This window comes from Lasiosphaeria miniovina (genome assembly GCF_030549165.1).
Source record: "Lasiosphaeria miniovina strain SMH2392-1A chromosome Unknown B0T26scaffold_8, whole genome shotgun sequence".
In the NCBI taxonomy this organism is placed as follows: Eukaryota; Fungi; Ascomycota; class Sordariomycetes; order Sordariales; family Lasiosphaeriaceae; genus Lasiosphaeria; species Lasiosphaeria miniovina.
Genome location: NW_026848227.1, coordinates 571,229 through 598,992, shown reverse-complemented (window position 1 = coordinate 598,992; position 27,764 = coordinate 571,229). Strand labels below are relative to the sequence as shown.

The 27,764-nt window shown below is 53.7% G+C and overlaps 7 protein-coding genes across 7 annotated transcripts; 3 read left to right on the top strand and 4 right to left on the bottom strand.

The window, feature by feature from the left end:
- Positions 1-196: 196 nt before the first annotated feature.
- Positions 197-444, bottom strand: B0T26DRAFT_729896 (uncharacterized protein; the record flags this gene model as incomplete). The annotated part of the gene is made up of 1 exon (XM_060442989.1): positions 197-444. A coding segment is annotated over exon 1 (223 nt), but the record flags the coding sequence as incomplete, so codon positions are not given.
- Positions 445-2,431: 1,987 nt separating this feature from the next.
- Positions 2,432-2,745, bottom strand: B0T26DRAFT_729895 (uncharacterized protein). Its single transcript, XM_060442988.1, has one exon. It carries the CDS (start codon positions 2,739-2,741, stop codon positions 2,481-2,483), a length of 261 nt encoding a protein of 86 aa, XP_060289991.1. The 5' UTR covers positions 2,742-2,745; the 3' UTR covers positions 2,432-2,480.
- Positions 2,746-14,178: 11,433 nt separating this feature from the next.
- Positions 14,179-15,732, top strand: B0T26DRAFT_806853 (uncharacterized protein; the record flags this gene model as incomplete). The annotated part of the gene is made up of 4 exons (XM_060447203.1): positions 14,179-14,691; positions 14,747-14,915; positions 15,188-15,324; positions 15,499-15,732. Exons 1-4 carry the CDS (start codon positions 14,653-14,655, stop codon positions 15,730-15,732), a joined length of 579 nt encoding a protein of 192 aa, XP_060289990.1. The 5' UTR covers positions 14,179-14,652.
- A 260-nt stretch (positions 15,733-15,992) lies between these two features.
- Positions 15,993-16,403, top strand: B0T26DRAFT_680867 (uncharacterized protein; the record flags this gene model as incomplete). The annotated part of the gene is made up of 2 exons (XM_060440556.1): positions 15,993-16,243; positions 16,346-16,403. The coding sequence occupies 2 exons, from the start codon at positions 15,993-15,995 to the stop codon at positions 16,401-16,403; spliced, it is 309 nt and encodes a 102-aa protein (XP_060289989.1).
- Positions 16,404-19,978: 3,575 nt separating this feature from the next.
- B0T26DRAFT_791819 (uncharacterized protein) lies at positions 19,979-21,580 on the bottom strand (the record flags this gene model as incomplete). The annotated part of the gene is made up of 2 exons (XM_060446859.1): positions 19,979-20,307; positions 21,355-21,580. The coding sequence occupies 2 exons, from the start codon at positions 21,578-21,580 to the stop codon at positions 19,985-19,987; spliced, it is 549 nt and encodes a 182-aa protein (XP_060289988.1). The 3' UTR covers positions 19,979-19,984.
- A 388-nt stretch (positions 21,581-21,968) lies between these two features.
- On the top strand, positions 21,969-23,782 carry B0T26DRAFT_756691 (uncharacterized protein; the record flags this gene model as incomplete). The annotated part of the gene is made up of 2 exons (XM_060446142.1): positions 21,969-22,038; positions 23,619-23,782. 2 exons carry the CDS (start codon positions 21,969-21,971, stop codon positions 23,780-23,782), a joined length of 234 nt encoding a protein of 77 aa, XP_060289987.1.
- Positions 23,783-26,208: 2,426 nt separating this feature from the next.
- On the bottom strand, positions 26,209-26,752 carry B0T26DRAFT_729878 (uncharacterized protein). The gene has a single exon (XM_060442987.1). The coding sequence runs from the start codon at positions 26,607-26,609 to the stop codon at positions 26,421-26,423; it is 189 nt and encodes a 62-aa protein (XP_060289986.1). The 5' UTR covers positions 26,610-26,752; the 3' UTR covers positions 26,209-26,420.
- Positions 26,753-27,764: the final 1,012 nt, after the last annotated feature.

Below are 27,764 nucleotides of genomic sequence, written 5' to 3'. Positions count from 1 at the left end.
GCTGGGGTCAACGCGTAGGATAGAGGGAGGGCGTTTTTTAGGGGAGGGGGGGCGTCTTTGAGGGGAAGGAGGGCGTCTTTAGGGGAGGGAGGGCGTCTTTTAGGGGAGGGAGGGCGTCTTTTAGGGGAGGGAGGGCGTCTTTTAGGGGAGGGAGGGTAGGCTTTTTTTATTATTTGGGCCGCGGGCCCGTAATGAATGTAAGGAAAAGGACACCCCAAACACCAACTGCGCGCACAGGGTGCGCGCCCACCACTTGTCACCAACTGGCTAGAACACTGCCAGCTGGCATACGCTACGCCGTGGCGCCACGACCGCAGACTGATGCCCGGGCCGAACCCCTGAGCAGGTATATAAACAATGGCCCTCGCCCATCTTCCTTTGCGAGGGCCAGGTTGAAGTCTTACACCAATACAAGTCATTGCTCCCCTACCTTCTTGCCTGCATTGTGACCACCTTGATCAGGCGTACCTACCTTCTCTTACATGAACTTGTTTGCGCTGCATCTTTCCCTTGTTGTGGTGACCATTCTATGTTGTTTGCTCTGAAGCATTATATGTGGATTCTTGCACGTGATCGAAGTTGACCGCGCATTGAATTGTCTGGCCAAATAGGTCTAAAAGTACAGAAAAGACGGCTTCTTTATACTCGTCGAGAGAGGGCAAGGGAAGTGTTGTAATCAGCCCGAAATGAGGGCATTTGAGGCCAAGAATGAAGGAAAAATAAAGAATGAAGGAAGCACAGAGGCATGCTAACCAGGGCCTAGAAAATTTGGTTCAATTCCGTGAAAAGTGGGTCAATTCCAGGCGACAGATATAAACGTGGAAATCCCTCTATGAGTAGACAAAATAAAACACCTCTCGCTTCCAGGCGACCAGCAGCCTCCTGCCAACCTCTTTTTTAGGCCGCATTGATGGGGGACGAGTCGGCCCTATATTACGGCTTAACTCTGCTACGAGTCGAGAATGTTAAATGTTTAAGGGGTCCGCCGCCTCCGCAGCCTCTAACGAGGTCCCCACCGCAAGCATAGCGCCAGCACTCTTTGCGGCTGCTGTCGGATGGAGCCGCATCTAAGCCACATATGGGCGCAGGTGGCGCACATGCTAGACCGTTTACAGCCTAGACTGTGTCAGCCGAATGCCGCATAACTATGGTATTAAGGTTATGCCCACCTTTCTGAACCTTCCGAATATAAGCACTTTTTGGCCCTCAATTGATGCAGCGTTATATGTAACAGCTGCCTGGGGGGTATGTTGCCAATCTTTCCCAGCGCTCTTTGAAATAAGCTAATGGGATGGGTCGGCCCCGCCCGACCTGTCACGACCAGGGCAAAGCATTGAGGTGAACTCAGTCCATTGGGTGCTATCGACGAAGATTCTAAACTGAGGAAGGAAAGAAGGAAAAGTCTAGCAACGCGTCGCGTGCTCGCGAATAAGTTTTCACCTATCAGTGGGGTAGGTGGGGCCTCGAGGCGGCTTCTGATAGGCCCGGGGTTCTGGGCGGCTCTGGCTGCTTGAGGGCCAGTTTGGTGGACGGGTCCTCACACGACCGACCGCTCGGCCTTGGCCCAAGGTTTTTATATTGACCTTGTCTCGCTGGTACGACTTGTACTGTAGACAGGGAGGTAATTTATAGATGACAACGGACACACGGAACTACCTTTCACGCTCAGCCCGCCTTGTTGGCAATGAACTGCAGAATCTCCTCCTCCTTCTGGGCAATGACCTCCATGCGGTCGTCCTGCAGCTTCTTGACCTTCTCGCGCAGCTTGTGGTGGTCGTCGCTGACTAGCCGGAACCTAATAGCCTTACAGGACTCTAATCCTTCTTAGGTTTTTATAATTTCTATTACCGATTCGTCCAAATTTATAATAGTATCGTTAAACTACCAACTATACTAGTAAAGAAAAGGGAGGTAGCTTGAAGCGGAACAATTGGGTGCCTCTGTCTTGGATGCGCATCATCTCGGGGCAAACTCGGCGCCGCCAAGCGTGTCCCTTTTGTCGGTTAATGTTGAATTGTTTCCTTGCAATTAATCAGGGCAGCTTTTCGACTCTGGCAACCACTGAGATGTGTCCCCGAGGGACACGGTTGCTAAAGCTTGGAAAGTGCCAACATCAAAATGGGAATAAATAATTCTTGCGGCGGCGGTTTCGATAATCAATTAATACGATTATTAGTTTCTTTTCCATTGTTTTTTTCTGCTCGGGGTTTGTGTATTGGAGCCGCAGCAGCAGCTACTGCTACCACTACCGCCGCCACCGCGACACAGGGCTTGGGCTAGGCACCTGCGAACATTGTGTTGCTGTTGGAATGTGTCAAGCAGAAGGGCCTCGAAGGTTCTAGATAGATAGAGACTTCACCACCTACTTCGCCACCACAATAGTAGTATAAGAAGGGGCTTTCTGGTACTGCCAGAAAGCTAGAGAGAAGAACACACACATCTACAATCCACCACTTGAACCACTAGCTTCCGGCGTACAGTTACACCCTATTGATTCCAGTACCGGTACCCTGGTGAATCCAACAGTTGCATACATGGATGGCTACAGGAAAGACGGAAAAAGCAGTGCCGGGGCCCTCCTGGGTACCTTGTAATGTAATGTACGATGATGCATGACTAGGAGTGGAGCACTGAGCAACCTGCATGTTGCCAAGGTCCCGCCACGCCGGGCCCGTCACCCAGGCCTCGCTGACTCGCCAAAGTTCCAAAATGAGCCCAACAGTCCACATCAACCAGCCCATGCCCCTCCGATACGGCGAGGGTCTTTTGCGTGCCTTTTGGCGGCTCCAGGAGCAGTTCCTTGTGTAAAACGGTGGCCGGCATCTGTCGGCGCACGGGGGCTGTCGCGGGCTTGCAAGGACGCGCATTCGGCCGTCGCCCGGCTCGTCGCTAACTACGAAATCGAGCTCGTCGATGCGCCGGCGCCGGCGCCAGTGGTCGTGGCGGTCGACGGCCGTGTGCCGCGAGCATGTCGAGGTGGTGCTGACGCCGCGGGCCAACTAACAAACGAAAATCAATAAGAAAAAAAAAGAATTGGTGCGATAGCTTGTATGCGGCCGGAAACTCGACTCTGAGCTTGTATCATGGGGAATTTGCAGGGGACAAGACAAGAAGCCTGGGGTGCGCTCGAGCTGGAAGCTGGATAGACGAGAGAAAAAAAAAAAAAGCGCACCGCACGCTGCAGCGTCGCGTCGACGTAGCTGATGGTCAGCTCCTCGCCGGCGGCAATGTCCTGCACCGCCATGGTTGTGTGCGCGAGGTTGGTGATGCGGTCGTGCGTGCTGCAGTGCCAGCCGTCAGCCCACCCTCGCTTAGCGTCGCTTCGTCGCTGCTGGTAATAGCGGCCAGACACTCGTCGACGACGGACTCGGTCGTTGCGTTGGTCCAACACTCGACAGGGGCTTCCATCAATTATCCAAATGGACACCATACAAGATGCCAAGAAGCCGCTGGTACATTGTGAATTCTCGCAGGAGCCCTATCGAGATGGGGAAAGCAAACCGCTCGCTCCCTGGGCCAAGCCGGAAGTAGCAACGTCTTTTTGACAGACGGCGGCGCTGCGTTCTGAGCTGACGGAGCTGGAACTCGATTTTCTGAGCTTTTTGTCTGATAAGCTCTAAACATGTTGGGTCAAAGCTCTCTCTTCCACATTTGCAGACACGTCGCTAAACATTACGCGGAGAGAGGACAAGAACTCGGCGAACTCGGGCGGGCAAAGTAACAGCCTCGTCGATAAGCGCACCGAGCAGCTCCTGCATGGTGAACTCGACATCCTTTGCGATGTGCTCGCCGGAAGTCGACTCGGTGCCGACGCCATCAAAGATTTGGGAGTAGCCGACGGCCCCCACGGATGATGCTGCCGCCGTCTTTCGCCCAGCCTTGGCCCCTGAAAGGAAATAGAAAAAGATCAACTGCGGATGCTAGGATACGGTAGTAGATACGGTGGTGGGCTTGAACGGCTCTGTGAATGTCGTTTTCTGCTGCGGCGTTTTTTCCACGGCGTTGTTTCCACGGCGTTTTCTTTGTCATCTTCACACAGCATGGAAGGTCTGGCTACCATGCCGGACGGTTTAGAGCTATTATCTTCATCTTTCCCCACGGGGCAAAGAAAGATCCGAGCATTCGCTTTTCTGTATGCCATGTTCGTCCACGCAGGGATAGGATACCACAGCGTTGCGAACAAAAAAGTCAAGCTGGCTTGGTCCGACCTGAGCGGCGGCAACGTGCTGCTCGAGCGCTACGGCATGACCGAGGTGGGCATGGCGCTGAGCTGCGGGCTGGAGGTGGCGGACCGCCGTCATTTCCCTCTTGCGGGTTCTTGTCTGTGAGAATGTAATTTCTATCTACGAGGTAGACTGTGCACCCAGCCACGCCTGCGCGACTGGGAAGCGCTGTGCGAGACTCTGAGCCGCGGAAGGCGGAGCCGACGGCGCGGCCCTCCTCGACGACGACGGTGTGTACGTCGGCCATCATTTTGCCGGCCTCATTATAGCCTCTCGTGCGCCGCCTCGAGGTCCCTTTGCAGACTCTCTTCTCGCTCCCGTGAACCTTTCGCGGCTGCCTGCTCGCCGACTATTTCGGCCTCGCGGCGTGCTTCCTCGGCCTGCGTCTGCCAGGATACAGGTCCATGTCGCGGCGTTCCTCACAGTGTGGTCATTGACAGCCGTCGGTCTAACCTTGTCGTTCAGAGCAAGCTGCATGAGCTGGAAGATGCCCTCAATCAGCTTGTCTGGCAAACAGTTCGTCCCGAAGACAGCCCGTCTTTCCGCCAGTAACGAGGAGCCGCCCAATAGTTCCGTCCTCCTGGCGCTCACACTCGTGTGTTCCACCTCCGGTCCAAGTCTTGTCGAGGCTTAAGCCGGCCTTCTCATCCGTCCGCAGGCCCCGTGTAATGCCCTGCATCCATCCCAGTGCCCGGAGTTCGGCCAGACTCTTGGAGGCCATTATGTCGGCAAGCGCGTGCGGGAGGAAAGGCAAAAGCGGCGTCGACGTCGAGGGCGAGGGCGAGAGGAAGCGGGGCGCGGCGGGGCGAGTCGACCGGGAAATGGGCTGCTCCATTCTGCCAAGAAGAAGTACATTGGGGTACAGCCGCACTCCCACCATGCTTGGCCTGATGAAATAGATCAAGACGTTAAATGATCCGGTGAGCCTCTCCCGCTCCTCTTTTTTGCGCCCCGTGCCCCGTGCCCCGTGCCCCGTGTCGAGGGAGTGGAAGGCCAGGAACTAGCAGTGCCAATGAGGCGTTTCGTTTCACACCTACCCTCGGGTCCGCAGGGCAGGCTAGACTCTCCCTGCCCGGCTTGCGGTCAGGTCAAACAGACTACGCTAGTCTCTAGCCTTCCCATCGCCCTCACTCTCTCACCCTTCCTCCCACGCCCTAGAACTTCCTCGGCTGGGCCACTGAGCCACTTGGCCACTGGGGGCACAAGAGCCCGTCAGCTAGCCCCTACCCGCCGCAGCTTTCCCCCGACCTGGACTCACACATAGATGTTTGGAGCTGCGCTTGGGCAGAGTGTGCAGTCGCTTGGGCAGAGTGTGCAGTTGCGCCCTGTCTGGAAGCCAGACTTTTGATCTGGTCACGTTTATCATAGAGTTGTTTAATAAGCTGTGGCAGAAGATATTTAGTACATGGTTAAGGAGTTTTTCAGTTGAGCAAGTTGCCAAAGATGCATGCCATCTCCCGATTGACTCGGGTTGAGCCCCGACCTCTTGGCAGTAGTTCTGCAATTTTTCTAGGAGATGGGATTCTCTCGACGGGTTCCAGTGCCGCCCCCTTGTTAGCATTGACACTGCCATGTTGGCGGGCAGGCCGTCAGAGAGGCCTCAGCGCCGTGCGGCGGCCCCAAACGGGTGCGAGACAATCTCTATTTTCCCAAAATATGCCACTCGAAAAGGGTGCGACAGACTCATTCTTTTCGAGGTTTTTTTCTTAATGAGGTTTTTCCTTGCCAGATAGATAGGAGTAATTAATCTATGTTAGAAAAGACATTAGCGCTATTTATCATATTGTGGCCTGGGTCGATGTCTGGAGGTTATCGCCCAAGGGTCTCTGACTAGATCACGCTCCCCACCCAAGACGCCCCCTATAGACGCTCCACCAATTAGTCGGCCGCCTCCCAAAGCCGCGACAGAAGTTCTGGATCGTTCACCCCCCCAGAAACGCTAGTTGCAGCGAGATGGACAGAGGGCAGCAGCGAATCTCACACTCCCAACCTCGGCCGCTTGGTTTACTAGAAGATATCGAATGGGCGCCATTATCGGCGTTGCCAGCTGCCGGGCGCTTGGTCGAAGCGGCTGCTACGAAAAGTGGAGCCGGGGGGGGGCTTCAGTCACTGAGGGGGTTATAGGGTCCGTTTGCCGGGCAGGTTTACAATGGGGGCGACGAGAGAAGGGGCCTACGGGCCCTTTCTGGATTCGCTTAGCTATGGTTGCAGTACCTGGGGGGAGGCCAAGGGCCGCGCCCACCCCCTCCCAGCGATGCTTTACCATACTCCCTTGAGGAAACTAAGGGGACGCCTAGAGTTTCCGGGGAGAGTGGGGCAGCGCGCTGCGGGCGGCGTGCTGCCTTGTCCCCTCTCTTTTGCTCCTCGAATTATTTTCATTTTTTTTGGCGTGGTTATCGACGATTTCCGAGTCGTCGTCGTGTCCCCGTCGAAGTCGCGATCCCATCGCTGCGGGGCTTGGTCATGGGATGGCGGGGAAGCAAAAACGCACGTGGTTAAGCGAGCAATATCTCGCCCGTCAGCCACGTACGCACATAAGGAGAGGAGGCCTAGGGTTCGAGTTCAAGTCACGACGTCTTTTTAAGGGAGATAAAAAGCATTTTAGACACCTTGTCAATGACTGAGGACGGTCTCTACGCACCCGAGCCTTGATATCTTTTTGAGGCTGATACAGCAAACATTGCCAGGACGCTCAAAACGAACGTGGAAATTGTCCTGGCCAGAAGAGACAAGAACCCCCGCTGTTGCATGCACACTTTACTCAACATAACCACATGGCAAGCAACGCAGTTGTAAGCAAAGGCAGGTACGCCTGATTAGGGAGGTCACAATGAAGGTACTGAAGAGAGCGAGCAATGACTGGTTTTGGTAAGAGACTGCAACCTGGCCCTCGCAAGGAAGAGGACGAGGGCCACTGCTTATATACATGACAGAGTGCGGGGCCCAGCGGGTGAGAGATTAAGTTAGGTGGGGGGGTAAGCGAACACTACTGATTTAGAACATTCTGTATAAGCAGGAGTCCCAACTAACCCTCCAACAAAAGAAAGGGTGATCTTTTTATTTACAAAACTTCAATACAATCTTTGATATCCTCTGAATCATCCGCTTCTTCCGCATCTTCTAAAACCTCTGCTGCACGCCCTACAGCTCTCTGGGCCTCACAAATAGTCTGAATATTCGCAAAGGTGGTATTTGGATCTTCTTTAACCTTCTTCTTCTTTCTGGCTCTTATTGATTCGAGAGTGTGTTCTAGACCTTCAATCTTTCGCTTCCTAATAGCCAGTTCAAAGGCCTGTTCATCAAAAGCCTTACCAATCTTTCTGAGGAAGAGCTTATCCGCTGGCATTGCTTTGATGATGCGTGCGAACTTCTTTGCCTGCTCAACGTAATCACGTGCCTTTCTAGGAGTCCTCCACTGCACCCGATCGTCTCCATAATCCTCCAGGATTGGCATACGGAGTGTGCGAACCTCTGGGGTAACTATAGTAGTTCTTAAGGGGCGTGAAGTATTAGAATTCTTGAGGAGGAGTGGGCTTCTTAGCGGTTTGTTGACATTCAAGGGCCAAAGGCCTGATGCCTTCCATCCTGACTTAGCATTACTCTTAGTAATTGCCTCTGTGCGTGAAATCTGGTAGCATTCCAGAAACGCACGTTTTCCGGCTACAGAAGAGTCGTCAAAGGCGTTAGCAAGAAGGTCCTCAAGCCGTCTGCGATAAAGTCGTTTTAGGGGGCCAAATATGGCCAAATCTAGGGGTTGGAGGACATGGGAAGTATGGGGAGGCAGATAAATAATGTGAATATTGTTTTTGAATGCCTCCCACATATAATCGGCAGTTGTGTGGCTGCCATGGCCATCAATAATAAGCAGTCGTTTCTCAGAGGAGTTTGCTGGCTTGGTGAGAGGAATGTGTTACGATCCTGGTTCAGGGTGCATGAGGCGCCCTGCTTCCGCCCCGTGATTGGGTGACGTGGTGGAGACGGACAGACCCCACCCCGTGTGGGTGCGGCCAACCAGGAAGCGCTCTGTCTGATTAGCTGCCAAGACCAGCAGAGCGGACGGAGCGGGCGCTCTGTGGGGCCCCTGCGCTCTGCGAGCAGAGCGCCCTGGACCCGCGGAGCGCAGACACCAAGGACTCTGATTGGTCCGCCTTAGATAGATATATACGACGACCGTAGCCACGGTCTTAGATAGTTCTTGCTTGGTTCTTCAAGCAAGCAATACACATTCACTGCACTCATACACTTTGAGTGGCATTCCGATTTGACTGTATTACCCGCGCGATAGGAGCTTGCCCCTTTGTTCTATCTTCATAATTACCAACCCCAGCATTCTGTGGAGCCCGTGCTCCCTTACAGACAGACGACCCTAACAGTCGAGTGGTTTGTGATAGAATGAACACATTTTTTAACCATTTGAGGCTTGTCTCATCGGTAGTCCATCCTTTCTCAGTTGCTGTAAAGAACCAATCCTGAAATGGCTTCATATCCAAAGGAAACCATTGTTGTTGAACGCTTTTCCCCTTAAAAATGACCAAAGGAGGAAGGCAACGGCCAGCTGCTGAGATGCATTCGACAAAAGTGGTCCAAGTGCGGGTTCCAGGCTGTTTTTTTTGAAGCGCCTTAAAGGCACGGCTTCCAATGACAAGGCCGTTAGTTCCTCTGCCTTCCATAATACCAGATTCGTCCTTGTTCCAGCGATTCTCTGGCTTAATCGCCTTGATAGCTGGTGTTTGGAAATGGTTGAACCAAGGTCGAATTGTTGACTCTGTAGCGCAGTTGACGCGGACCGAATCGACTCTCTTGGCCCTCTGAGTCTTCAAAATTCGATTGCGGTTAAGAAAGGCACGGCACCACCCCTTTCCAAGTGGTAAGGAGTCCCCCCTTTCAGCTAGAATACGGCGTGCAAGCTCCCTGATCTGTGCATGTGTAGGGGGCAATCCTAAATCTTGTTAAAGAAGAATCCATTCGACTAAACGATCCTCTTGGGTCTGTGTAAGCCTTTGCTCATCTTGATGAGCAACATTTCGAGGTAGGGAGCCATGTAAACGGCCATAAAGGGTGGAGGGTGGAACGTTCCATTTTCGCGCGACTTTGCGTAATTGATGTGTTCTGACGGCTTCCTCGCAAGCCTTGCGGAGGTCTTCTTCTGTATATGAAACCATTGTCAAGAGAAGAACAAAACGAATTAAAGATGAAGAGAATTGGAAAAGAATTGGTTGAGTTATGGGCTTTTTATATAAGAGGGTTGGTTGTGTTCCTCGCTTATCTAGAATGTTCTGGATCAGTGGCGTTCGCTTACTCCCCCACCTAACTTATGACAAAGGAGTGAGTTGAGGTCTTGGCCCGCTGGGTACGCGTGCAAGTTGGTCGTGTGTATGTGGGTTAGGGTTCTTTCCTTACATATACTTGATGATCTGAAGATTCAGAAGCTGGATATGCCTGAAATAATAACTACAGCCTGGCTACTGCAAGACTTGGAGCCTGATTTCAAGACCTTCGTTGCAACGGTTGCTCAGACTCTTGGAAATAACCCCAAGGCTTTCAACTGGGACTCTTTGACTAGCAGTCTGCTGGATGAAGCCCGAAGGCTAGAAGCTCAAAATATAGGAGGAACGAAGTCTATAAACAACGTTGGGTATAAGAAAGACTTTAACAAAAAGCCATCTAAAGGGAAAAAAAAAGCCTTAGAAAGTGTCACGAGCCTTGGCAGGGCAAACCATAATGGCCCGTGCGCTCTCGGCACCCCACTATACCCCCGCACCCTCGATCGTACCTTTGTAGACTTTCTTTCTTTCTTTCTTTACTTTTAGAATCCTAAGACAATGGTATAGCCATACTAGCGACTCTTCTTCCTAGATGCTGTTGACCGCCGTCACAGAAAGTAGGGTTCAAAGCTATATTCTGTAAATACTATAAGTTGAGAAGGTCTTCGGAAGACGGCTGTGCATTTCTACACCCTAAAAAGGCTCTATTACAAACCACTCGGCTGTCAGGTTCGCCTGTCTGTAAGAGAGCAGGGGCTCCAAGGAGAGGGTTGCGGGGGCTGGTAATAATGAAGACTGAACAAAGGGGCAAGCTACTTATCGCACGGTGAACATAGTCGGATTGGAATGCCACTCAGGGTATATGAGTGCAGTGAATGTGTAATTGCTTGCTTGGGAACCAACCAAGTTCCATCTAGGACCGTGGTCACGGTCGTCGTATATATCTTTGTAGGTGGACCAATCAACTGTGTCCGTTGTCCCGCGGTACGGCTCCCTGGGCCAGGTCCCGGCGTCCCGCGCTCCCAAGGTTCGGGACCCTGGGACACCTGTCTAGGAATGTTCCGAGACGATTCTCAGCCGAGCAGAAAATTCTCTCAATGACTGGTATTGGTAAGAGCTGACGCGGTTTGGCGACGTCTACCACGAAGGCAAAGAGTGGGAGGCGGACAAAGACCAGCGTAACAAGCTGCACAAGCCGCAAGGCCCGCCGCAAGACCCGCGCGGCCACGGGTACTGGTTTGCCAAACTCGACGCCGGCATGCAACGTGCTTAAAAGGGGAGATGATTGGTCTGTTTAATCGTCAAAACCGAGGATATTTCTGGAGACGTGCGGTTTAGTTTTATGTGTCCCATCAAAATAGGCCTAGAAAAGCCGACCCAACAACGAAATCGCCCATCAACGAAATTGACCCACACCATGCCCACACCCACCCTACGGGCGCAAATTATCCATTTCTACACAAAATAACTAGCAAAAAAAATACTCAATCCTCTTCTTCAGCCTCTCTATATTGCTCAAGGCCACGGGCGATTATTTCCCGGGCCTCTTCGACTGCATGTGGCTGCGCAGGTGCCCGGGCCGCTCTTCTTCGCTTGTGGGGCATTTGACTAGCTTTTTGGGCCTTGTCAATTTCCTCAATGCGTGCAAATTTGTCATTTCCATCTTCGTATACCCTCTTACGCGTGCGAGGCTTTGAAGCCTCTAATTCGGTCGTTAGATGCGTAATTTGTGCCTTCAAAGAAGCGATCTCGGTATTCTTCAGATCCAGGGACCTCCCGACCTTAGTAAACAATACCCTCACACGCCTGTGAGCTGGACTGAGGGCATTCCGAATGCTGTCCTGGTATTTCCGAATATCCTGACTTCCTTTTGGTGTTTTGAATGCCCTGTCTTCGTCATGCAGGTCCTCCTATGGTGGTGTGGAAGGCCGGGCAGGGAGGGCATCTTCCTGGATGACTGCCTCCGGGTCATCCAGTACGCGGGCCGGGTTGTACGGCCAAATGCCCGTATTCCGGAAGCCGGAGAGTATATTGCGGGCACTCATACCCTGGGCCGAGGCATCTCTGTAGCAAAAAAGGAAACGTTGCTTGTTGATAGGTGCCGACGATGTGAAGCCCGCTAGAGCCTTGATGTTTTGCCTGAAGTAGTTCTTCAAAGGTGAAAAGACAGAGCGATCGAGAGGCTGCGTCTTGTGCGATGTATGTGAGGGTAAAAAGACAAGCTGAACCTTGTTTTTCCATGCCGTCAACATGAATTCTTCGTTCATGTGGCTGGAATGTTCGTTAAAGATCAATATACGCCATTCGCCCGGCGGTTTAGGCTCGGTTTGGATCAGGTAGACCTCTCTGAGCCACCGCGAGGCGATTTGGGCGTTGCTCCAGCCTGTAGTTGAGTAATCATACTTCCATTCCGGGAATTTGTCCTCTAGCTTGAAGTTATCCGGAAAGTGTTGTCCTTGTAGACTGGCCTCGGTAAATATGACCACGGGCTTCAAACGAACGCCCTCTGCAGTGCCGCATTCGATAATTGAGACCCAGGTAGTTGCATCAAAGCTTTTTACGTAGGTCCGCTTTGTCAGGGAGCTTCCGATGACCTCTCCGGCCTGGGTCTCAAGCTCCTGCATGCCGTCCTCATCCATGTTGGCGATGTTGGCAGCAATAGCCCTTTTATCCTTGATCTGGAAGGCCAGGCGCTTGTAGAAATCTTCGTAAGCCTCACGAGTAGAGCCCTTAACGCGAGACGATTCCAACAAGGCCGAATTCTTCATCTTTACCGCAGGGTTGCGGCGTAGGAAGCGATCCACATATCGCTCGCCAACGGTCTTTTTCGTGCCGGCCTCATTGAGTATAGCTTGAGCGAATCTCTGCACCTGATGACGGCTAGGAGCGCGCCCTGCAGCTTCCTCATTGAGGTACCAGTTGGCTAGGAAGCTTTCCTGCGCATCGGAGAGGTTTCTTTCGGCTTGTTTACTTTTGGCACGATTTTCTGCCCCATGGATGCGTTTGCAGAGGGTGGAGGCAGGGATGCCATGCAACTTAGCGGCGTCTTTCTGCGAGGCGCCCTGCTCAACAGCAAGTATTGCAGCTTGAATGAGCTGCTCACGGCGGTTCGATATGGCTTATTTTGAAGCAATTCGGGCTTGAATTAATGAAGTTGTGGTGTTTTGAAGTTGGAGGGCGGGAAATTAGATGACAGGAGCAGCAGAGATTTCGTTGTGGGGCGATTTCTTTGTTGGGTCGCCACGTCTAGAGCAGCAGCGTGCCTGGAACAGTTGGCGACCCGTCTCAGCAGTCACTTGACGGAGCCCTCACCGTCAGTCGGCTCGACGATAGCTCCCCCCCCCCTACATCATGGCTAGTGTGCGACTCTCACTTCAAAGCTTTAGTGTATATGATGCCCGGCCCCCGCCTGTTCCCCCTTTAACTTCTGGGCATCCCTGCACTTGAATTGTCTATGTTTCACACGCCGTTGATCATGGCGTGGTGCAACTAGAACGCCAGCCACGTTCGTTGCTGATGTTATGAACAGCTCATCTACTCGGCGAGCATCTCTACAAGAAGTTGCAGACCTGGATTCACGGCCTGGATCGCATCGGAGAGCTTGGCAAGCGAGCTCGGCTGGAGAGGCGTGGCAGGGGCGCTTGGGGCTGAATTCTGTCGCCAGCATCCCTCTTTTTTTTTTCTTTTTTTCGTTTTTCTCTTCGCGCCTTGGCGCTTGAGTCGCGCTTGTCCACCCCATTTTTGGCCCCGCGCGCCTGGTCCGTGCGGTGCTGCCGGACTCGGAATGTGCGAATTGACGCGTGGGAGGGCTTCTTCGGGTCCGTGAGCCCCAGTAATGTCGCGTTGCGTAATAAGAAGCCACATAAATAAAAGTAGCAGCTCGTGGCCAGTGCATCCCAGACTGCTTTAGGGGCCTTGGGTCGCTGACGGCAAAGATGTTCAAGGTGCTTTTAATTCCCTTATTATTGCTAAACTTTCTGTGTTGCGTATCTGTGTTTCCTTGTAATGTTGCCCTTGGTTGAGTGGTCGAGTGGTTGAGTGGTCGCAATTTAGGCTCTTCCCACCGATACTGTCAGAGATTGAAGCAAGCACCAAGACGTGGGAGACGACAATATATCGGCCCCCGAGACAGTCAATAAATAGTCCCGACTTTGGCGGCCAGAAGGCTGTGCTGCGAGTCCAGAAGCACTTGAGGAATTAACGGAAACGGGTTTTAGTTTTATCCGTTCAGCTGACCCCTCCCTGACTCGTCAGGTAGCTTATAACTTAAGACGGCCCTCAGGTGCCTTCTTCACCGCCGCATCGTAGCGGACCGCTGCTGCCTGCGCGGGTGCGGCTGGAACAGCTACCGCACGCCTCCGCTCCCAGGACCAAAAAAAACCCCCCCGACGACATGCACGTGTGTGTGTTTGGAAACTTCTGGCCATGTGTTAGTATATGGCCGGAATACAAAACATGTCCATGGTTCTGATCAAGTCTGGGACGACAATAGGAAAGGTTTGCTGCAAGGACGAAGGCAGTTGTCCGTCGAGCCAAATAAGAAGCGGGACGACCGCCTTAGTGCGCTTCGAGCCGCAGGGATCCGCCAGGCTGCACCAGCAAGCGCATCGAGTGAGGGGACACGAAGACCAGCCTCGTCGCCCTACACCAAGCCGTCGCCACCCGTCATGCAGTAGCGCAGGCCGGGCTGCATGAAGGACCACCCGTTGTCTTCGTCGGTCGTACTCAGAACCCGCAATCGCATATCTTAGCGTTTGAATAAATTATGCCGTATCCAAATATTAATCTCTAGGAGGAGCATGGCTTTGACACCCGTCGTTCTCCAGAGTTATCTCATTCCTTGCAATATGGATACTGGGAAGAGTGACAGACAATGGATTGATTGCTTTTGAACATGTCGAGACCATCCAGTTAAATACGGTTCCGGCCACCGCCTCTTCGATCGATCTTGGTCTCCTCATGCTTCAACGTGGCCTTAGGCGTCAAAGTCGTCATCATCTTCGCCGGATCCGCTATGCTCTGCGACATCCTTTTTGCTGGGCAAAATTTCGGCAAATCCCAAGTAGCCGTTGACTGCCGTCTCCGCCCTAACATTCCCGGCGCCTGACGAAGGCAGCGGGCTTTTCTATCATCCCTGGTGCTGATCGCGCAATCTGGAAGGAGGGATGGTCCGCCAACGCCCTCAAGAGAGGCCGAAACCTAGAGTAAGTTGTGAGAGCCTGCAGAAAGCTCAACTGAAAATTCGGCCACCCGTCCCAGGAAAGAGACCTAACAGCAACTCGGGCCCTCAATCCACATGTTGCTGCCGCTGATGCGGAAGCCATGCTCTGTCTCCGTGGCCCGCGTAGCCAGCGCGAAGGCGTCAGACCCGCTGAGCTTCTCGAGTCTGATGCTGAGAAAGGACAAACTTGGACATTTGGCAAAACCAGTAAGCAGCCAAGCAGCCCCTCCCTCTAGTTTTACCCTCGAGCGTGTCTCCATCGCATAGGCTATCTCGGCGACGTTCGATTTCCTCTTGTGCTTTTGGTTTGCGAATGGGAACTCCTCTTGACAACTTCAACCTCGTCGGGGTCGAGGCTAACACCTGATGCACGCTCCTTTGGGGGGAACCACTTCTTGCCGACAGCGGTCTCGCGGTTTCAAGAACCTCTTGAGGTCGAGGAACTCCTTGGTGGTGATGTCGTCCTTGTCCTTGCTCAGGGCCCAACCAACAACACATCAACAACATCCGGGGCAAATCTAAGGACTCTTTTGCGGCGCGCCAAGACTTCTTGGCGAGAAGCGAGGCCAAGAGAGACGAGGATGCAAGACGAGCCACCAGCAGCCAGCCGAGCTCGGTGCGCATGTCGAGCACGCCTTCCTGCGCAAGCACCACCCTATTTGCGTCGTCGAGAGGTTTCAGGCCACATAAGAACCACGGTTAAACCAGACAGTTGGCAGTTCTAGTCGAAGACGTTGCACTGGCGCGACGGTGAATCATGGGGGCCGCTAAGACAATAATGCAATAGCAGTCAGGGGCGTGCTTCTTGTCATCCGACGTAAGGACGGGTCGGCGCCTTCGGCCGCCTCGGCGTACTTGCGCGACTTCGTACTTCAAGGCGAAGCCGTCGTTTGCGCTTACCATTGCGGCAACCGGCACGGGCATCGGCAGCGTCGTGTTCCCTGCTGTCGTGCAGTACCTGATCCCCCAGATCGGCTTTCCATGGGCTGTCAGGTGCTCGGCTTTTGTCATTGGTGGTTGCTAATCTGGAGAAAGGTCATTCACCCATTCATTCCTTCACACCGGAAAAAAAATTGTTTTGCGCAATCGACACAAAGAGCGCGCCGCCCAGCATCTGCACAAGGACGTGATGACCGAAGTGCCAGCGCGGCGCACCGTAGCAGCGAGCCTCGATAGTTCCTAGCTTTGGAGCCGCAATTTAACGACTTTTTTTCACTTACGTGAAGTTAGTCTCCTCAGACATCCCCTTCCCCGCGTAGAAGTGGCCCAAGCAGCGGAGAAGACATGGGAAAGGCGTGGCACGCCACCAGTAGTTTCCTTGGGCTGGACCTACTGCTTCGGGCCACCATGTGTGTGTATGCCATGTGGTCTCCTGACGCCGACTTTGCCTTGATGCTGCGTGACGCTGAGGCCCTGCCAAGCCGCCAGCGCGACGGAGACGAAGCCGGCTTCAATCCCATCAACCGACTGGTGTCACATACAGCGCTGCATCAATTGGGGGCAAAAAAGTGCTTGTATTCGGAGGGTTCAAAAAGGTGGGCATAACCTGAATACCATAGTTATGCGGCATTCGGCTGACACAGTCTAGGCTGTAAACGGTCTAGCATGTGCGCCACCTGCGCCTATATGTGGCTTAGATGCAGCTCCTTCCGACAACTGGTCCCTGACGCCTTCGCCGATCCGCCCCGGGCCTGACAGTCGTTCGAAAGATGGGGCAAGTTTTCACCGAACTCCCGAAAAGCATTCCCGAGAAAGACTTTTTTTTTTTTTTTTTTTTTTTTTTAAAAAAAAAAACATTTTTAGCTCTATCTCAAGCGGGGTTTCGCCGTTTGCGTCTCGCGCGTTGACGTCTGCTCCGCTCTCAATCAACATTTTTCATTTGTTGCGTATGGCATTTTCATGGCTGTTTTTCTCAGTCCGCCGCACTACCGCCGGACGCGGGTATTTGTCTCTCTACCCCTTGCAGTCTAATACTTTGATGAAAATTTAGACTTAAACTCGCTAAGCGGATAGATAAATGGAGTAGGCCGCCTTTCGGCTAGATAAAGACACAGGACGCCGTGCTGATATTTGGCCGTGCCCACGTATGTCTTGCTGTGGCTGACGCAGCCTCCTTCGGCTGCTGCCACTCCTGCGGATGGCCTGGCGTTTGATGCCGACAACAATGACTTCGGCTCACGTCCCAATTTACGGCAATCCCAGGTTCACGTGTATCGTGTTCCTGGGTCATCTCATTGGTTTATCGGTGAATGCGAGTGGCTAGTTCTTCTTGGAGAACGGGTTCGCCGATGGCGTTGCCCTTGTCGTCCAGAGCCACGCGACGGGGTTTTTCTGGGGTTTGCCAGGTCCTCCGAAGTTATCGCGCCGCGCCTGTAGCCCCCGTCTCGCCAGGCTTCTCAGACAGGCCAAGATGAGAACGGCGCAGCAGTATGTCGAGGTGAAGCGGGAACGCCTGGGGCGAGGAGAACAGTGCCGACAGCTGGGAACCGAATGAGTTTGGTTCGAACCAATTACCAATCGCTTGATTGACGACGAGGTTGCGCGTCGCGATCTGGTTCTTGACGCGTACCACTACTACCGAGCAAGCGATCCGGCTTCGTCCGCTTCGTCCGGGCTGGGGGGGGCAGAGAAAGAAAGCCCCAAAAAGAAACAGAAGGACTAAAGTTTGGCAAGGTCCAAATCCAGCAAGACTGCGCTCTCCAGGCCCTGCTGATCGGCCGGCTCGGGGCCCAGTGCCTCGGTGATGCAACGCGTCGTGGAAGCCGAGAACGGAAACTGGGTCGTCTCAAGTTGTGTCCAGGTCGCATCGCTAGCGGCTTCAAGTCCTGGTGTTCACTAGATTTTTGGACAGAGACGGCCGAGTTGGGGACTTGACCAGGCCCTTTTTATTTCTGACTGTTGGGTTTGTCTCAATCCATGGGATGCCGCACCTCGTGCGCTCGTCCAAATGTAAAGCTAGGTAGTACAGTAGGAAAGACCTGGCTCAAGAGAAGCCCGCGCTTTGAGCTGCCCGCGAGCATGGCTCGATGCTCTGAAGCTCGGCTGGGTTCTTAGGCCGCAACCAGTTTGCACTCTCGCGAAGGAAATGTGTCACGCCAATCCGAATCTGGAGTCTCCACAAAACACGAGTGTAATCCTTCAGCAAGCTTTCTGAAACCCGAATGTCGAATTACAAAGTAAGTATTGCGATACAAATTGTGTCACGCTCGAGAAGTACGGCTTCCCGACCTACCGCTAGATGCCCTCGTATGTGCCCACCCGCCGCGTCGGACAGCTTGGCGATCAGGTGGTCGAGCTGATATAAAGGTAATTGAGAGCGTCCCCGCGCGCGAGGCGACAAAAGAAGAGAGAAAGAAAAAAAACAGCCGCGGCCGGCCCGTGCTGGTCAGGTCACCCGCGGCCTCTCCCCCTTCGACCAGGAGATGACAAGGAGAATCTGGGCCACCATGACGATAACCCAGTGCCATCCATCCCGATCCCGGCAACTTGGCAGAAAGCAAAGTGTGCCCGTAGATGAAAATTCACGTGTCGTATTTATTTTATTTATTTATTAATTTAAGAAAGAAAATATAACCTGGGTACCTTGCGGCGTGGGTATTAAAGTTCCCGTGTGGTTGGCAAGCCTGCGTTTTTCTTCGGCGCCGGAGAATTTCAAAAGATTCCATATATTATAACTAATAACGTTATAGAAAGTTCCCGGCCTGTTAACACCCAACCACCGTCTTCTCGAACTGCAGGGCCACCGAGCCGACCTTTGCGATAGATGACGGGAAGTTGAAGCGGAGCATTTTAGGTTCGCCTTCGTAGCTTACCGTGATGATGACCACCGCATTCTCTCCCGTAATCCTGCTCACGGCAGCAACCGCAAGTCACTGGCCAGCCAGATCCCCGTCAAATGATCCTGCTCCGCTAGGTCGGGACTCTTCGGACCAACTCGTCGCTGCGCCTGACCACGCAGGACGACCGGCCGGGGCTGGGCATCGAGAACGACGTAGGTGATGAGCTGCTGCATCTCGATGCTGGAGACGACGCCGACGAGCAGCAGGAACAGATTCGTAGAGATGACTGTACGCCAGCCATTCTTCGCGCGGCCTGGTCATGGATATAGTCTATCCACGGAAAACAGACGCCTCCCACGTCGCAGCTGCGAGACTGAAGCGGTTGACAAGGTCGAGGAGGATGAGTGGGATGCTGCTGAATGAGTACCGTAACCGCGAGGACGGCCAATAAGGATCGGATAGAGAAAGTGACGGCACCTCTTCTCTCTCGGCTAATCCTGCAGAAATGGTGGGAAGGGCTACTTCGCTTCCATAGGCGAATCCGGCATGAGGACAAATACGACAACCGAAAACAGCCTTTTTAGGTAAACACGAGCAATCTGGTTCGACCCTTTCGTCTCTTCGTTCCACAAGGCAAAGGTGAAATATGTGCTTGATTGCAGGCTGGGAACATTCTCGAGCCCGCTGAAACAAGGGCCGTCCCGGCAACAGCAACAACAACAGGATGAGGAGGAGGCGGCCAAGACGCCTTGCGGCCGGGAAGCTGACGACGCAGTAGATGAACTTGGCGAAGGAGATCTAGCGGAGCAGGCCGTGCCTGTGTTGACTGTTGGCGCCGTCCGGAGATAGGTTGCTGTTGTATGTCTCCTTGGCTGGGTAGTCATCGGTCGCATCGAGAGAAACAAAAGTTGATACTCGCTAGAACGCGCCATATTCCTGCAGGCGAAGGTGCATGCGCTCTCTCTTTCTCTCTTTTTCCGTCTGTCTCCCGTCCTGCCGCTAACATGAAATGCAAACCTCGCTTGCGACAGTTGCTTCGCCCTCCTCCTTTTCGACAGTCGTAAAGTTTGGTTAAAAAAGTAAATGTGGTTCAGGAGTGCAAAGAAACCCGACGCCTCGACGTCGAGCTTGTAGTGCAGGTAGAATATTACTACCTTGTCCGGCGTCACGACAGCGAGAACAGTGTCTCGATGCCAGGAGATTCGGGCTCAAGAATGATACCCGACGGAAATTTGAGGTCCTGGAGCTCAAGCGAGGCGTTCAGTCGTCACACAGGGGCAATACTTTGTTGAGCCAGTATTGCACCCCACCAACACGAATCGCTCCTCGAGTCGTACATCGTGCGCGACAAGGCATCTGACAAGGCCGAGGCGCTGCCATCGGGTAGAAAAGGTCGCTGTTTCTGGCCGGTACCAAGGACAACGTGCACCAAGTCGGCTCCAGAAAACTAATTCTGGGGCCGGCATTCTGGGCCCCGATTCTGCGAAAAAGGGCGGATTAGTTGCTGCGGCCTCGACGAGTGCTGCTGGACTTGTGCAAGCAGGTGACGCAGGAGTTGAAGTCGATATACTCGACATCCTTCGCCTCGTGCTGGTTAATCTTGCCCATCTTGATGCCGCCGGCCTCCTGCAGCTTCAGCGCCGGCCAGCAAGTCTCGCTGGCCGGTGGCACGGACTGTAGGGTAACCTGCCAGCAGGCCTCTTCCCACGAGTCTTTGCAGATATACGTAAAGGTCCAGCTGACGGTTGTTGAGAAATCGGTCTGCTCCACAGTGCAGTCCATGGGCCGGAGGACTTCAACGGCGAAGCGGGCGTCCCCGTCTTATGCGTGGCATGTTCCAGAATTATTTTAGTACCTGAGGCGCGGGACTTTGGAACTGATGTTCGGCGCCGCAGCGCCGGCTACATCTCGTAGATGACGCCGCTGCACAACAATACTCTACCAGAAGAACAAAGACTCATCTCCCGCTGGTGATTGCGAACGCGAGCGCTGTTGCAGGAGTGCTGCCGTTAAGGCGCGGTAGTCAAGCATGGCGCTGCGAAGAGGCCGAGTGAAAATTCTGGAGGACAGCAACAGCTCCGAGTTCTAGTTCCGTATGCTTCCTCTTGGCGGTGGTCCGTCTTTGTTTTGTCGTCATCGCTTCACTTGCGACGCCGACTACGCCACAATTGCTACGCTCTAGTCAGGCCCCAGGACTAGGATGAGCGCCGCGTGCAGCTACTATAGGACTCGATTGCGTCTGATTGCTCATGTTCTCCAACTTCTTTTCTCTTTAACACGGTCCAAGTATTTGGCGGCGTCGGTACAATATAAAGCAAGATTGAATCTTGAACGCTGCGACGTCGACTCGTGTGTGGATGCTCTTGCTGCTTGGTATTATGCCGCCCATGCCTGAGCTGGAGGGCTCGCGCCGCGCGGGGCCCATTGTCGATAGCAGCATCATGGGCTCCGTAGCTTCAGGTGTCCGACCCTAGAAAGATCAAGGAAGAAAAAAAAGAATAGGTCAAAAAGGTATCACACTTGATCACATACGCGGTTGTCTCTGCTGATGAACAAAAGAAAACCCCCGAAGGTCGAATAAACCGAAAGGCTCCAAATCGCATCTTCCCGAGAGCCTTTTGACTCTCTTCGTCGGGGAACAGGCCATCCAAGTAGGCACGCCTGGCCCATCCCCGAAGAGGCCAGACACGTTGCGGAGATGCACCTAGTCGATGCCCTTGCCCAACACGGAGCCCATCTCGCCGACCAAGCCGGCGCGGTGGTTCGCAAAAGGGCATGGCACGACGCACCTCCATGTGGATTTAAAAGCCTAGATTGTCACCACCGATTGTAGTGTCCATGGTGTCTATGGTCTCCTGTTGCGGAACGGAAGCGAGCGATAGCGCTCTGGTTGAAGAGGTTCCAGACGCTGTCGTTCCCAAAGTCGCCTAGAATCTCTCTGTTCTGCTTCGGCGCCGCTAGTACCCTCGACGCCGAGTCGTTCCCGCCCATACACCAGTTCTGCACCACGTCCTGCACAGCCGAGGCGCACCTGTAAAACACGACGGTCCGATCAAGTCCTTGATCGACGCCGCCAACTTTGACCTTGGCCATGTCAAATTCTTTCGAGACGAGGTCGCCTTGACGCAACTACAAAAAGCCATAGCCTTCACGGAGGACATGTCGAGATCCTGGGCGAGATGGGCGAGGTCGGGTACTCCTTCCACTCAACGTCCATGCCGAACCAAGGCAGAAAGACTCGCTTTATTAGTGACCAACAAGTTCGCCCAGAGGCACATGGTTAGTCCGGAACTCTTTTTGCTGCGTTGGAACCAACAAGTCCGCCGTGGTACAACCAGCAGCTGTCACGATGCCAAACGATGTTCTTGTGACATGGAACTGCCGCCGGTTGAAACGGAGAAGGAGGTGGAAAGGTGGGTGGGATCGCTCGGTCACCGCGTACTGGATACATGGTCGTTGCAACTTGCCGCGCGCCGGAGTGATGAACGGCCTCGGCCTCAATATATCGTCTGCCGGCGTGTTGCGAGGCGGCGGCGGCGGGCTCGGCCGCGGTCTGCTAAGCAGTTGGAGATGCTTGTGGATGCGCTGGCCCGGACCTTCCCAGTCCGGCAATTCATGAATAATCTTATCCCCTTCGCTTCTATCGCCGCAATACAATAGACGACGCAATGTCATTCACAACGCCATTATGCTTCGTCTATGTATAAGGATTGGGAGGAGCTGACTTCGGGATGTGCCACAGACTTTGGTAGCAATTCTCTATCTCAACAACGACGTGGTTGTCTGGAGCGTCGGGCTCAGAAAACTTGATTTAAGACTGCCGAGACTTCTGTTCGCACCTTCACGACCGTGCAGGCCGATTGCTTGGCGGCGTCGCCCATAGCAGCAGCGAGCAGCAAACCAAGCTGGCCGATCGTCAGCAACTTTTGTGGCTTTGGGGAAGCGTTTAGAGAGGTTGAGCACCTCAGAGCTCTGGGGTGGGGCCTGCGCAGCGGGAAACGCGGCAGCGAGTTCTCCCAGACCTGGGATATTCACAGCTCAAAGAACAAAAAGGGTGACACCTCGGCGAAGTACGGAAGCTACTGATGCACACAAGCAGTCAAAGTAGGCCCATTTAATCGATAAACTGTTGAAGGAGGGAAGCAGTGCGAAAAGCCCTGCTCACTGTGGGAAAAATGCTCCTTTCTAACATGTAAGTACTAGGCCTGTGTAGGCTTAGATCCTCGCTTAGAAAATCATGTGTCCTAATTAGGCCTAGTTACGTAACAGCTACCACACACAACGGACTCATAGCTTTGGCGCCAAAACTGTTGTACCCCCGTTGTTCCAGACGCTGTGTCTGTTGTGGACTGACAATGTTCAGCGCATCGATCAGGCAACCGATTTAATAGGCCCGACATGAAACACAAACACACGAGGTCGCTGTTTTCCATGACGGGGATGGGATCAGGAGGCCTAGGATCACAAATATAGGAATTACAGAACCAGATAGAAGTAGAGGCAGGCAAAATGTTGTATTCTTTTCTTTTTTTCTTTTTGATGTCCGCCTCGAGATTACGGCCGTGCAGCTGCGAGTACGCGTCGCGGATCGTAGGAACCTGCAAGGGGTCCTTGCCCGCCAGGACCCGGACGAGCAGCTTCTCTATAGAAGTCGATTATTGGTATTCTGGGTTTCGCTTGAAGATGCTTGAGGCTCAACTTGCGGCTCTGCGGGAACCTCACTGCCTAATAGTATAGTTGCGAGCTCCATAAACCGCTTATTGCCTATACCCACCGTCACGTCATTGCCATGGTTCAGCAATTAGTTGGGCAGGAGAAGACTGCCGTCCTCTCGACGAAGGCTAAGTTTTTTCTGGCGGGGCGTTTTCTGCAGCACAAAATGATCCCATGCACTTCAACCCGAGGGTTCATCTCAACCAACACCAACACCCTCTTATTTCTTACTGGCCGAGAAAAACGCAACAGCCCTCATCCGAACGCTGCCGCTTTTACTCGGTAACGCGCGGGTGATATTCCTCACATTGGAGACAGGTCGCATCAATGCCAATCGCATTCCCACCATCCTTCGTCCGGACCTGGCCATTCATTGCGCCTGTCGCATCCGCTGAAAGCCTGAAACTGACCTGGACAGATGACGATGACCTGTACTCTTTCCCCTCTAGCTTTCCGAGCTGCGATGCGAAGAACGACCTCGAGCTGCAGCTTGACGAGTACCTCTCGGAAAACGCGACGCAGCTCCAGTCGAACCCGCGCCTCGGACCCTACTTCAACCTGCGCACGCGCACTGCCGAGTAGAAGGGAGCATTGAGGCTGGCTATTGTCTTGTTGGGTGATATTTTTTTTGGCTTTTTGTTTTCTTGAACCAGCAATGACTTTTCACTCCTGGATTCACGCTGCAGGCAGCTGCAAAATCTGGATTGTTGGCGTCCGCTCGAAACGACGCGGCCGGATGAACTCGTTGCCAGCATGCCCAAGACGAGTTGACTGGCGCCGGCCGCGCCCGACAACCTCGAGCAGCACGACCAGCTCGATCCCAGCTCGTTGGGCACGGCGCCGTGTGACATTTTGTTGTCGTAGAAAGGCGTGCTGTAACTTCACTATGACACGCTGGAAAATGGGCTCGTTTGACACGGGCGCGTATTCGACGTAAGATGCGGCGCACGGGCTTGAAAGATAGTACGGGTAAAAGGGAATACACGTCCATCGTCCTCGTCGTCCTCATCGTCAATTTAAATCCCCGCAAGTCGAAGCATATAGTCCCCGAACTCGACCATATCTACTTGGCTTGATAGCCTGCTCAAAGTCTGATGCCGTGTATTTGCCCCGAATGGTCTTGGGGATATTCTTGGCTGTGTGATGGACTTACCTGTCTGAGGGGTTGGTTTGTGTTGGAACAACGCGCTAGTCAGCCACAGATGTGGCAGTGGAGGCGCAAGAAGCCACATGTGGCAGTGGAGGCGCAGGGGCGCAGGGCCACCGAACCTAAATAAGTGGCCTACGGCCACTTCCGCCTTCCTTCTTAGAGACACACATAGACATCAACAACCAACACTTGAACCACCAGTTTTCGGCGTACAGCTACGCCCTGTTGCTTCCAGTACCGGTACCTGGTGATTCCAACAGTTTGGCTTCTGGTCTATCGACCAGCCATACGACGCCGGATTCCTCCCAAGTCTTGGGACCGACGCTTCGCGACGCGGTCAAGACGCAGGCCATCCTTGACTCTCTCGACGAGAAACGCTCGGCACGTTACGTAGCACCACCGTCAAAGTCCCGCAAGGCTGGATGGAACCGAAACCAAGGAAGAGGAGCAACGCTCAAAGCCGAATTTTGCAAATTCCTCGGCGAAAAGATTTCAGGTGGCAGAGATTCCGGAATCTCGGGCGATGACGTGGTTAGGAGCAAAATCAAGAGCTTGGCATTTTGGTGTCAAGTTTTGGATCCCCCGCACGCTTCACCTGGAGCTCCTCGTCGACGAACCGCTTGAAGATGCCATGCCTGCGGCAGCAGCAGCAGCAGCAGCGTCTGCCCTTTGACCCCTGTCATCGTCTTCATCACGGGGGCTGTTGCCACTGCTTGTTGGCCGCCTCGGATTACCATTTTCCGCTTAGGAAGGTTATATTTCTCTCCCTCTTCGTTATTTCTTTTTTCCCTCTATAATACTTCTCTTCTTTCAAAGATCTCGAGCTCTGAGGTAGTAATTTCGCTTCTTTTTCACGATATCTTGCCGGAGTACGACATGGATACCAGGTAACTATCTATCTTCACAGTATATTTTGTTCCACAAAAGCCCCTGAGGAAGTTGCCCATGTAACCCGAGAGGCAGCAGCGCCACCACGGGGCGAGGAGGAGATGGAGGATCAGCACGCCGAAGGACAAGGCAACGGCGAGGCGGGCACGGCTGCGGTCCGCCACAGAGGTCAGAGGTCAGTATGGCGCATTCGTTTCAACACTTGACTATGCTGACGATGCTGGCGCGCTGGGTGGTGGCGCACTCTCTGGCAAAGACCGCCTAGGGCCAGGTTGCCCAATCACGCTCGAGCTCTCGAATAGGCAGTAGGAGTGTATGGGGGTACAGGCGTATGTAATTTGTTGCAGTCGGTACTGGTTGTCTCCGGAGTGGTTTACAGACTACATTTGACTGCTGCGTGGTTTCGCTGGCCGAAGGAAGGTGCACTTCCTCACTTCGTCCTCAAGACCCGGGTTCTTTCCTCTTTCCTTTCTCCCGTCTTCCAACGTCCACCACCTCGCTTCTGTCCGCTTACTCCAAAAACCTCCACACCCTGACATAGTCACGCTTCTTCTTCCCACGCCAGACTTACGCCGTCTTCTACTGCCCGCCGACCACGCACAGGAGCGTGCTGAACAGCTGCCAGGCGGCCCAGACGGCCGGGGACTAGAGAGAGTATTCGGGTAACGGTTGCGGAGTCCTCGTCTACTTACAGCGACAACATTAGCGGCGACGTATCCCTTTACATCTGACATCTGCTGATACGGATTTAGAGCGCGTATAATATTCCAAAGTCGACGGGTAAGCCCTCATGCCTCGGCTCATCGTACTCTATATCCCCAACTAAATATTCTGTCTGTATACACTCTCCAGCATATCCGGGCGAAGAATAGGCGGCGACGTTAAAGCGATGCCAAACCAAGCCAGCCCCTTTAGGTAGTTCTCGGGGGTGAGGAGCCCCAAGGAACTTGGCGAGCTGCTCGTCGATAAAGTTGCAGATCCGCGGCAGCTGGGTGAGGAGGTTCTCCGTTGTTGTGTCCTCGCAGTCGACGGGGAGGTGGCGAGCTGCTCATCGATGAAGTTGCAGATCCGCGGCAGCTGGGCGACAAGGTTCTCCGTCGCTGTGTCCTTGCAGTCGACGGAGAGGTGGCGCTCGGAGGGATAAGGCTCCGGAACTTGGCGTCGAGGCGTGCTTTGTCGAGGTCAAGCAACGTCACCACCGACGTGGTCTTGTGGCGCTCGGAGGAGGTAAGGCTCCGGAACTTGGCATCGAGGCGTGTTTTGTCGAGGTCGAGCGACGTCACCACCGACGTGATCTTGCGGCGCTGTAGGGCGCCGAGGTGGGCGGCCTCGCACGCATAGATTCTCATTTTGCCTCTGCCTCGCACGCATGGATGCTCATTCTACCTCTGCCTAACACGCATATCTTCTTGTTCCCGCTCGTGCGCGTACACACACGCACACGCATATATATATATATCCTCGTTCTGGCTCACACGTATACACACACAACACACATACATACACACACACACCCAAATTAGAGTTTTCAGGTAGATAGGGCCAGGTTTTCGATTCCTAGGCGACGGACCTATCGAATCGCGGGGAACAAAAACGCGGGCAGAAATGTGTAATAAACGTATCAAGATAAAGCTGATCGGATGAAGTCGAAAGATTATCCGGCCTCCCCATCTCCTTTGCTCTTAGCAGGACGCTTACTTTTTATGAAAGCATTTGCCGTGCTTCAGTCACCAATATGCGAGACCCGGGATAGTCGGCTGGCGGACACGGCTCTTGAGACGGGGATGAGATGGGGATGAGGGGAGTTTAAGGGTCTTGTGAGGGACGTAGATACAAACACGACAGTTGCGCAGCGTGTTTCGTCGCCTGCTGGTTGAGTTATGCAGCGCTCTCAGCCTGGTCAAGCCCGACATTGTGTTTTTCCACGACGTAGCCCTGCCCTCGCTCTTCTACGAGCGCAGAGAAACCTAGCCGAGACGGCCAACTTGGCCTTGGTCCTAGGCAAGACGAGCCTCTCGGTCCATCCACCCTTTTGCCGGGCTGCCCTGGACGCCACAGCACAGGGACAGAGCACCCCCCGTCGCCTACCTTCTCCTTTACGCGCTCAAGCTGGGTTGCCGGAAGGACGTACCCGACCCTGTTCATGCTCGGACGTCATAATTCTCAAGCTTCTTTGTCGTAGGCGTGGACTGAAGTCAAGCGGGTGGCTTCTTGGAAAATGTTGCCCGAGACCCGAGACCCGAGACTCGAAGCTTCGAATCTGTAGGAGGAATATGCGGCTAACCGCTGCGTGTGCGGGACGGGCTGGCGGCGTGTCGCGCAGGTATGTATGCCATTCCCCCGTGTTATGGACATTGTGAGGATATAAAATCCTGTTGGAGTTCCGGCTGGCTGGCTGGGTTCGTTGCGTAAATATATCAAACAGGTCTGATGCAGCGGCCCATCTCTATGGGTGCTTCTCCGAGGCACCAAACACAGCCCTAGATTCCTTTACCGACGCGGTCAAACGGCGAGGTCAGTGCAGAT

Coding starts and splice junctions, on each gene's coding strand:
- B0T26DRAFT_729878 (XM_060442987.1), bottom strand. CDS start 26,609: ATGCGTGCGAGGCAGAGGCAAAATGAGAATCTATGCGTGCGAGGCCGC.
- B0T26DRAFT_729895 (XM_060442988.1), bottom strand. CDS start 2,741: ATGGGCTGGTTGATGTGGACTGTTGGGCTCATTTTGGAACTTTGGCGA.